This window comes from Gorilla gorilla, chromosome 1 (genome assembly GCF_029281585.2).
Source record: "Gorilla gorilla gorilla isolate KB3781 chromosome 1, NHGRI_mGorGor1-v2.1_pri, whole genome shotgun sequence".
NCBI lineage: Eukaryota > Metazoa > Chordata > Mammalia > Primates > Hominidae > Gorilla > Gorilla gorilla.
In genome coordinates, this window is record NC_073224.2 from 130,532,556 (window position 1) to 130,543,146 (window position 10,591).

At 50.3% G+C, this 10,591-nt stretch overlaps 2 protein-coding genes across 5 annotated transcripts in view; both read right to left on the minus strand.

Moving 5' to 3' along the window:
* The window catches only part of GNAI3 (G protein subunit alpha i3), a 46,365-nt gene extending 44,315 nt beyond the window's left edge, over positions 1-2,050 (minus strand). The window contains exon 1 of the mRNA XM_004026271.5: positions 343-2,050. Coding sequence (XP_004026320.1) covers positions 343-460 — 118 coding nt within the window. The 5' untranslated portion in view covers positions 461-2,050. The remainder of the gene's footprint in view (positions 1-342) is intronic.
* On the minus strand, positions 1,918-9,306 carry GPR61 (G protein-coupled receptor 61). Of its 4 annotated transcripts, none has more exons than XR_008669241.2 (4): positions 9,225-9,306; positions 4,536-6,753; positions 3,806-3,868; positions 1,918-2,451 (listed from the first exon to the last, which is right to left on the minus strand). XR_008669241.2 is itself a non-coding variant. In XM_063696206.1 (1 exon), exon 1 carries the CDS (start codon positions 6,150-6,152, stop codon positions 4,797-4,799), a length of 1,356 nt encoding a protein of 451 aa, XP_063552276.1. In that variant the 5' UTR covers positions 6,153-6,720; the 3' UTR covers positions 3,864-4,796. The 4 variants fall into 4 exon arrangements, 1 of the variants encoding a protein (XP_063552276.1); XR_010130131.1 differs by lacking the exon at positions 9,225-9,306 and adding an exon at positions 9,111-9,216 and having other exon boundaries at positions 1,920-2,451; positions 3,790-3,868; XR_010130132.1 differs by having other exon boundaries at positions 1,921-2,451; positions 3,499-3,868; positions 9,111-9,306.
* Between the last annotated feature and the right edge of the window lie 1,285 nt (positions 9,307-10,591).

Sequence of the window (10,591 nt, forward strand, 5' to 3'; positions counted from 1 at the left end):
CCAATATAAAACCTTCCTAGTATCAACTCTTCCTTTATGAGCTTTTCCCATATTCCTACTCCCTCAACATCTACCGGCCCATACTCCCAAGTCTCTCTGCTAAACGCAATTCCAGCCCGGAGTCACACCCTCTACAGCCTAATTCCCGCAACCCCAAAACCCCACCCCCCTCATCACGCCCTCTGGGGCCTCAGCTAGGAACCCCAACACCCCGCCCCACGCCCGGCACGCCCTCCAGATCCCTTTAGGGTCCTTTCCGTCGGCCCGACCAGACCCCGTTCAGGCCTTCCAAGCGCCTAGGCTCTTCCGACCACCACTCAGTCCCCGCCTCCAGCCCCTTACCGAGTAGCAGCAGCTTCACTTCTTTGGCCGCTTTTTCCCCGTCCTCCCGTAAGTTGCGGTCGATCATCTTGCTTCGCTCCACTGCCGCCTTGTCTTCGGCGCTCAACGTGCAGCCCATGGCGGCGGCGGGAGAGGGGACACGGGCCCGGACTCACTCACACCACGGAAACTGCGGCTCGGCAGGCTGAGGCACCGTCTATTGCTGGGCGGTGGCCCTCTCCGTCAGCTCCCTTAGCGCCCAGAAGAACCGGATATCCGACGTTTACGACACTTCCGGCGACGCCCCGCAGCCTTCACAGTTTAAACCACTCTCCTCGGGGAGAGGAGTTGAGACCGAAAGCGGAAGTCACAGGGACCTGGCGGCTGGGTTGGGCGGCGGATCTGCAGAGTTTCGAGGTTCTGTCAAGTTCGCTGCCCGCCGCCCAACTTGAAGCCTCATTTACCTTTCGGCTACCTGATTTGGATAAATGGAGAAAAACCGGGGCCTCTAACTCATAATGCCCTCCCGCGTTCAAGATGCCAGTTTTGGAGCGGAGATTTTTAAATTAAAGCCTACATCCCGCGCGGGAATTTCTGCTGGTAATTTCTCGCCTGCCAGAAAACCCCTTTGATCTCTGGCTGTGGAGACTCGGGACCCCTACCCAAGTATGGGACACTGCCTCCGTTGGGGTTATCTCAGATCAATGGAATGGGAACAAGCTATCCGGCTTGGGCGCCGTTCACGTCTCACATCTGAGATCGTAACAGCGACTGTGCTTAGGACCTCAGCAATAACTTTTTGCCGTCTCTGGCCCACTGACTCCTCTCAAAATGTCCCCTGGTCCTTTTGCTATTCACGTATTTCTGTGGGCTTGAGATTTGCTTAACTCCTATGTTGGCAAAAGGCCACTTGAAATCGCTAGCAGATACTCGATAACCTGAAAGGTAAGCCTGTAGTTCCTCCATAAAATTTCCATGCTGCCCTTCTCTCCAGTATAATTCAGATCTTCCTACCTTAGGGTCTTAGAACTAAAACCAAGATAAGTCAACTTCAATTCCACACCCCGAAACAAACCAGTGCATCCTGTGAATCTCCTACTAAAATTTCCTGTTGCGATAACATGCAAAAGGAGAAGTTCTGGTAAAATTTGCCTCTCAGCCCTAGTATCATCTGAAACTTAAGTCCACTGTGAAAGCCCCAGGCAGATAGCATCTTTCACTAATGACCCTGGATACTGCGTGAAGGTAGTCCTAAATCAACTTTTCAGGCAAATAAGCCCACAATTACTATACATTCTAGCGAGGGGAACTCAGTCCCTAAAACCTTTCCCTGTGATTGTAAATTTCTTTCTCTAATAGAATCTGAACTTGAGAAAGTAAAGTCCCAACAGAGAGGTTTATATAGTGATGATTCATGAATTAGAAGGATTTAATTAGAGGATTAGAGCCACCTTAAAAAGCCTCGTCCACCGTAACTCTTAGCAATGCCAATTCTTCAAGGTTTGAAAAGTCCCCCAGTCATTCCCAAATGACTGGTAAGAATGAAAGGGACTGCTTTTCCATTATCAATACTTTTGGGGAAAAAGGGCAAGAGGAAAGGGAAGTAAAACCAGTATTTATTGAGTACCTATTTGCCACATACGGCTAGGTGCTCCCACATCCCATCTCTTAATCCTCACAACAACCCTGTGAGGTAGGTAATAATGATCCCCATTTTTACAGGTGAGGAAGTAGGCTCAGAGAAATTAAGCAGCTTTCCCAACTTCACACAGTGAGTAAGTACATCTATCTGACCCCAGAGTTACCCTTTTCTATCATGCCCCTGTAGGATATTGCCTGGGGACACCTGACAACAGAAAGTCTAAGGTTTTCATCTAGGATTGGGAGTTACCCCAACACCAGCAGGATGCAGGAAAAAGTAACTGACCGGATGGTTGCCTCAATCTGTTGATTCTTCAGTGAGTTAGCTCAGATTTTGTCCAGGAACAGCTTTCAGAGCCAAAGATTACATATTGAACTTTACCAAGGCATCTGGTGACTAGAAAACTCCTGGAAGGTGGTCATAGTAGAAATTGTTGGGAAAGTTCTCAGCATAATAAAAGAAATTTTTATTTCCTTCATGATCCACTCCTACAGGGAAAAATAAATGGCAAATGAACCCATGTATGTCAAACTCTGTAATAAACACCATTGAGATCACAGTGTCAGGAAATTTCAGCCTGAATTAAAGATACCCTTGCTCTTAAAACTTTCTTCTTTGATGTATGTGAAGGAAGGGCTGGAGGGCAAAGTCAAAGGAAAAGGCAAAATAAATTAACAAAATGGCTGCCAGGCAATGTTTAATGCCCTCCCCTTCCTCCTCCCACCACATACACTCGCCTTTCCTCCTTCCATTGGACTCACACTGCCACCTGCTGGCAATTCTTTGGATCTAATAGCTGATCAGTGGTGTTTGAAAGAAGAGTTTTTTCCCTGTCTAGGAATGATTGATTCCTCTGTATGCATTTATTTTAATAGGGAGGAGAGGTGAACATGTTTTTCAGTCACAAAGGACTTTCCTCCCTATATATACTATGTTTTTAGGGAACTTCCACAATGTAATAGGCACTAGACTTGTATAATAATCTAGTGGTAGGAAGACAACCTAGAAATTTTCCTAGAACAAAGGGGGAAAGCTGTTTGCCCAGTTTCATTTAATTTTTTTTCTTCATTAGAGAGTTTCATTTACAACCCCTATGCTTTCCACAATCTGCAGGAAGCTTCAAGGTATGCATCTTGCTGCCACGGGCTGAACTCTCAGAAGGTAGAGCCATGGACATATTCTCCAATATATTTCTCAAGCACATTCTGTAGTGCTTTATCAAATCAAAGTGCTTTGTGAAAATATAAGGTATCTCATCAACTTAGACTATGAACTCCTTAAAAGCAATGACCACACACCCTGTGTGGGTCCCAGGGACTAGTGGGTGTTCAACTATTATGCACTGAATTGAACTAAAGGAGTCAATGTTGATATCAGTGTAACCTTTTATCATAAAAATTATTTATTAGCTGTTTAAATGGGAGACTATCCCACTCCCACCAGCCCATTTCCCCTTTTGATGCTCAGTGAGCCAGGAATTTGTTCAAATACAGACCACACCACCCTCTGGCCCTGCCTTGACCCGTTAGTGTTACCTGATTCAATTGAGGGAAGTAGGATGGACAGGTGGTCCCAGATGGGTGTCCTGTCCAGTTTGCAGTTATTCCCTGTTTCTTGAAAATACCACCACCAATACCAACCAACACAGTTCCTACAGTCTCAATCAATGAACAGCCAAGACCAACTCCCATGCCCTCTCTCCAACCCATTGCTGCAGATAGGAGAGAGATTTAAGTCTTTGTCACTGAAGCTAATTTTGAGAGCGATGAATGGGAGTAGGAAGGCATTTAATGGATCATGGAAGCCCCGCCCTTCCCATGCCCAACCTTAAGTCTCTTGTACCCGATTGTCCAGGGGACTGGAGATGGGTCGCTGCCATGAGGAGAGAGATCAGGGAGGCCAGTCCTGGAAAGAAAAGATTCGCAGTATTATTGATCAGGCTGATTACCTGGCCTCTCTGTTTCCAGCTACTTTACCAATTCAAATGCTAACCTCCACCCTTGCCCATCTGATCCCCAGTCATTCTAATTCTTCCTCCTAAAAGAGAGGAAAGCCATCCTGCCTTATTCTTGTCTCTGCTAAGATCAGGCTCTACCATTGATCTCCTGTGTGCAGGAGAGAGACAGAAAAATAGAACAGAAGGGCTTTTCCTGAAGAGTGGGAGAGAGCTGCAGTCAGCTTTCCTATCTTCTACTCCATGTACCCTAATTTCTATTTTGCCTTGTTTCTGGCCAAACTCAGTAAAGGAATACACCCTACTGGTCCTCTCATTTTAAGGAAATCTCAGGTATAAAACCAGAAAAATGATCTATTAACTCAAGTGGAAACACTTGGCTATACTTTAGTTCTTTTTAAACCTAGCAAGGAAATGAGAAAACATGGGTCATTTTCTTACCTTGCTTGGGTGCAATTACTGCCCTGGACAATTACACTGAAAAATAAAATATCCCAAATGGCCCCTAGAATAACTCCAAACCTGGCCTGCTGCCCTGTATCCTCCAACTCCTACCCTTAGAGAATTCTCTGCTTCTGGAAGCATGGAAATTTCACCAATTGAGAGGCTTCACCTCACCTTTGTGACCCTTTTCTCTCGTCACCGTCTCACCATACCCAGGTTCCCTCCCCTAGCAGTCAAAGATCACAGCCAAGTCCAAGGTTTTTGCACACGTTCATCCTGTTGGCTCTGTTCCTGACCCAGGAAACACTAAGCAAAAGCTGTGTGCAGAGACCCCAGCCTCAGCCCTAGCCAGCTGGGAAAAGGTGATCCCACAAGGTGGTCCTTGCAATCATAACTGGCCCCAGCCCCATATCCCTCCGAGTGTCCAGCGGCCCATCATGACTCCAGCCGGGGTGAGGCGGCAGGACGGAGGTAGCTGTCTGACATGATGATGTCGCTGGTGAGTTGCTGCTCCAGGAACTCAGAGGTCTCCTCAGCTATCTGGCCTGGGATTCGAAAGTCAACAGCAGGTAGCTCCTGCTTGGGGCTGGGTAGGGGTCGGGAAACCCAGGACTCAGAAGGACAGCCAGTCCCCTGAAGGAACTGCAGGAAGTTCTCCTCAATGGAGCCCTCCCGGCTAGGCAGCCTCAGCTCCTCCTCTGGACCTGGCTTGAAGAAGCAGACAAACTGCTTGCTGAGCTCCCCCCGGATCTGCCGGTTGAGACATCCATAGAAGAAAGGGTTGGAAGTGAAGCAAAAGTAGCCAATCCAGGTGACCACACTCTCCACCTGCCCAGTTGAAATGGGCTGAGCACTCAGGGCAACATAGAGGTGGAAAGAGAAGTAGGGCAACCAACAGAGCAGGAACTGTCCCCCCACAGCCAGGAGAACCACTGCTGCTTTCCCTCCCCCAAACGTCCGGTGTGGGGTGGTCTGGGGGGCCCCCGAGCTGGTGACCATCGTGGAGCGGCTGCTGAGAGATTCGGAGCGTTGCCGGGGTGTCTCCATCCACGTGGGCAGCGGCCCGTGCTGCATGGCAGCCACGCGGGCCACTCGGAACATGCTGCAGTAGACCACAAGGATGAGGAGCAGGGGCAACAGAAAGTAAAGGACAGCAAAGACCACCACAAAAAGCTGGCAGTAGGCACTGTGGCTCCATTGGAGTGAACAGCCTGGGGGGACACTGGGAGCTCCTTCCTCCCAGGAGACCCTTCCCAACACTGGCACAGAAGCCATGGCCAAGGCCTTCACCCACACACCCACCAGCACAGAGGCCACCAGCCCCAGCGTCATGCGCACCTCGTAGCGCATGGGGTGGACCACGTAATAGTAGCGCTCCACATTGATGGCTGACACCGAGAGGATGGCCAGGCTGACAAAGCACACGCTCAGAAACAAGTAGAGGCGGCAGGCCACCTCCCCAAAGAGGGCGTGGTCAAAGAGGGCGGAGCTGGAGAGCATGGCCAGGGGCATGAGGGTCAGGGCAGCCAGCAGGTCCACCAGGCAGAGGTGGAAGACGAAGACAAATTTTCGGAGGGCAGGCGTCTTGGCGATCACAGCCATCACAGCGGCATTGCCAGCCACAGCAGTCAAGTCCAGCAGGAGCATGAAGAAGAGAGCCACAGATTCCGAAGCAACATCCCGTAGCCCCACCTCCGGGACCCCACTGGCAGTAGAGGGACCTGGGGTTTGAGGGACCCTCCCCAAAGTGGAAGAGTTCCCTGATGACTGGGGGATGGGTGAGGACTCCATGGGGCCGAAAGAGGGCACCCAGGGTACCTCCTGTCACAGGCCCATCCCCCATCCTAGTCCAGCGACCCTGGGATGGCGAGCCCAGGCCCAGGCTTCCTGGTTTCGTAGGGGGCACCTCCCACTGGAGCCTCTTGGGCAGGTTTGTCTGCGTACAGAGCGCCAGGCCAGGCAGCTGAAGGATCAGAAGCTCATCCCCTTTCTGACCGGAGGTAGCTCCAGGGTCTGCCTTGGTGACTGCTAAGAAGCAGGAGACGTGAGAGGTGCAGGAGCCTGACCCACTCAACACTCCGCTTTCGGAATGGCCTTCACCTCTTCCTTTTCCATCTCCTTTCTGCCATTCTTGTTTTCCATACCCTTCTACCCTTTCCAGAACTGTTAGCCGGGGATTCTAAATCCTGTTTCTCCTTCCCAGGGTCCTGCTGATCTCTGGGATAGTGCCTCAGTTTTAGGGTTCCTTATGTAAATTTCCTGATTTCTTGTCTCCTCAGAATGGCAAGAGCTGCTGGGGAGTAGAAGGAGCACAAAATTTAGTTTCTAGTCCCAGTTCTGGGCATTACTAACTCTGTGAATCTTCTGAATTTCAGTTTCCTCATAAATCCATCTGTAAAATGAAAGGAAGAACACTTGCTTCACAACTGTGTTTCTGGATCCTGCGTGATTTGTTAATAATAATATTAATGACAAGCAGTAGCATTGATACGGCGTTTTCCACATGCCAGACCCTGTTCTCAGCACTCTACCTATATTAACTCATTTTATTCCTCACACAACCCTATGAAGTAGATAATATTTTTATCTCCATTTTGCAAGAGATGAAACTGAGGTCTAGAAAGGTTAAGTAACTTACCCAAGGTCGCACAGCTAGTAAGCGGCAAGGGCTGGGCACCTACCTGGGCAGTCTGGCCCCAGGTCCAGTACTCTTGCCCACTGTGCCATGCCATATGTGAAGGTGCCCTCCGTGCCGGCTGGACTATAATAGGCATCCAGTAAATAGTTGTTGAATTTCAGCTGTCTCTAAAAATGTCTCTTGCTGCCCTAGGGTTATCATCTGAAAAGGGGAGCTGTGCTTTAGGCTCTTTTCACATCATTACTCCCAGCACAAAGAGCTGCCACTTTGGGAATGTTGAGTAGGAGCAGTGAAAACAAAATGTCCCATCTGGAAGGAAACTGGGAGGCCAGCTCATCCAGCCTCCACTGCTCCCAAAGCCAGAAGTTGCTTTCAAGCTGCCCTTCTCCACCCACTGATGAACTCTTCAAGGCCACTGTGCCCCTCTTGTGGGAAAGGAGCTGCTGCCAATCTCCTGCTCCCCAGATCCCCAAATCTCTGATCTCTGGAGCTGACCCTTGGAGGATCCCTGACCAAGAGCTGCATTGGTTCTAGACTGTTACTACAGTCACAGAACAAGAAGTAGGGAGGAGACACTGAGGTTGCTCAGTTTAAAAACCCATCATTTCTATGGCTGCAATAAAGAGGACCACATGGCAAGATGGGCCCCACTCTCCTCCACAGTTATAGCCTTACAGTCACCTTTGGTTTTTGGTGTTTCCATAAACCTTACACCAATCCAACTTCTAACATGCTATGCATGCAATAGGTGCTGGATACAATTTTGTGAATTGAATCAAACTCAAATTGGTAGTTGAATCCCTGCCCCCTAGGACAAACTCCAAGAACACTCAGTCAGCCAGCTGTGTGCCAGCCAAGGGACTCTCTTGTGGAAAGGGTAGCTGGGGTTCCTGGACTTGAGGAAGCCCTAACTTTGGGCAACTGCCTAGAGACGTGCCTCTCTCTAGGGACACAGAAAGCTCATTTCACAGTTAAGATGCCCACAGAGACTTAGAGTCTGCAGAGAAGTTGAAGAGCGGGCACAAAAGTGAGACATCAGCTTCTCATTAGAGTCTACCAGGAAAAATGCCTGAAAGAAATGCTAGGAGAAGCATCCTTCCTCCTTACTCTCCATGCTGTGATTTACCTATCCCTTCTGTCTGTGAGTGAGGCCCAGATGATGTGGTTCAGAGTCCCTCCCTGGTGGCTGAAGGAGGAGAGGCCCACCATGTCTGGATGGACATCAAGAGTCCCAGACGGAGGGAAGCAGACGTGGTTTCCACGTGGAGCTGGAGGGATGCCACGAAGCCATGATGGAGCCCTGAGCAAGAAGGCATTGGACATTGCTCTTTTTCATAGCTCCCTCAAGCTTGCCAGTGTCCCCAAAGTGACTCCTAAATGCCAGGATTCCAATTTACGTCTTAACAGACAGATCAGTGTATCTGGCTAATGGGCACTCCCTCACTAATGGACTGGGGTTATTGAGGGGAGGGCTGTGGTGTAACAGTTTCATAGGTGAAACCCAGGGAGCCTCACTCCTCTCCCAGGTCATATCATTATGCCTACTCCCCCAACAGATGCTTTCCTTCCCCCACTACTTACTTCCAACAGCACCCCTCTTACCTCCAGGACCTTCAGTACCTAGAAGGCTTTGCCACTAGGGCCTGAGCTCTGGGCCTCTAGCAGGGGGATGGTCAAGTTACAGGATGCAAGATGTGCATAAGTGCCCAGCCCAAGGCCACAGAGGTATTGGGATTCAAATGCACCTGTTTTCCAGATCCAGAGCTTCCATCCCAAAGACCTGAGCCTGGCCTTCCTTCAGACAAGAGCATGCCCCTCCTAAGCTAGGGAAGATTTCCAGGGAGCTACAACACCTCTCCTCAGCAGAGTTGCCCACGCCCAGGACACGGTTGCCCATCAGCCTGTATGCTGAAGGGCCCATTCCTAGAATGTGGGAGACCCATGTCCATGACATGGAGCAAGACAGATGGAGAATGCTGTTTGTCTGCAGGATGTGGGTACTCCTGCCGGCAGGAGATGATCAACCCCCCAGCTCTGGGCTTCAGAGATGCCCACACCCCAATACCGCCTTTGGGATACCTGAGAGCCCATCTCCTGATCAAACTGCTCACCAGAATGTAGGCAGGGCTGGTCCTTGGAAAGCCACCCTTCTGTGGCTATACCTTGGCACTCACCACCAGGCCCTGGGTCTGGCCCCCATTCCTGGCCTAGTCGGCAACTCCTACCTTTGCTGAGCAGTCCCGGCTCCCATGTGATAGCTCCTCTCAGCTGATGCTTCTCCAAGGCTGCTGAAGCCTGAAGCACTGCAGTGAGCAGTGAGAGGCAGCCGGCAAAGCAGAGTGCTCCGAGAGCCTCTGGGTCCTAATGGCCTCCTGCTTCCCACCCAGCCCTTCAGAGTCACTTCTGGAGCAAAAAGATGGGCACCAATGCCCCAGGCAAGGTGCCTGGCAGTGAGCTCAACTCCTCTCACTTCTCTCAGGCTGCTGGATTGCGTCTCAAAAATTTCGTGGGGCCAGGAAATGATAGGTAGGGGAGACCCTCCTGACCAGCCTGATGAAGTTAAAAAAAAAGTACATGGAGTCAGAAAATCCAGGTTTAAGGCCTGGCTATGGCACTTACTAGCCGTGTGACCTTGGGCAAGTTGCATTTTGGCCTTGATTTCTTAGCAGTTTAAAGAGAAGATAGGAGAGATGCATGGTTCTGTGTGACATCAGAAGCAAGGTGCTGATGCAGGCAGGTCAGCGCAGACCCAGGGCCCCAAGGCTTAGGCCAGGGAGGCGGCTGAGGCTCCAGGGGATGGTCCAAGGTTTGGCCCCTTTGGAAGCTGCCTAATGCGTATGGGGGACAGGTTTAGGAGCAGCACTCAGGTTTGAAGGGCAGCTGAAGGCCTTGTCTTAACCCTGCCCTTGCCTCCCAAAAGCACATTATTATTATTTGCTTAGATTGTATGTTTATTGGAACTGGGGCTGTGAGGGCTGATGGAGATTGGCAGGGAGGGGGCGGGAGGATCTAACATCCCTCCGAGCCACCATGGGAATCACCACAACACTGCTTCCTGAAGGAGACAGAGTGGGAGCCAGGGACTCAGGAATGCTCACACTGATCTGGATTTGTGGGACTGGACAGAGCTAGGTAGCATCAGCCACTGAGCATCGCCCATCTGTGGCATGATGGGCCTTCAGAGACACAATGAAGGGGCATGGCCTCCCTCTAGCTATGAAGAAAATGATCATTTACCCGGGTACATGACTGATACCCAAGGATAGAATCCTAACATTGCAAAGCTGTAGGACATCCTACAGGCCAAGGTATCCATGTTTCTGAGACCCAGAGAGATAAAGAGATTGCTCAAAGCCACATAGCTCCACATGGCAGAGCCGTGAGTCTAAACAGGGAATTCAGGCATGATCCCCTACTCCAGAGCCTTCTTCCCTGAGACTTGCCTATCTAGGGACTCCTTCTGCCTCTAAGAAGGAAAAAGGGAATTCTGGAATTGTTTACCAGACCCAACCCAAAGAGCCATAAGAACAATGAGTTACCCAAGGACCTCACTGGGACAAGTTGGCTGCCCCAAGCCCTAGGTCAAAAACAG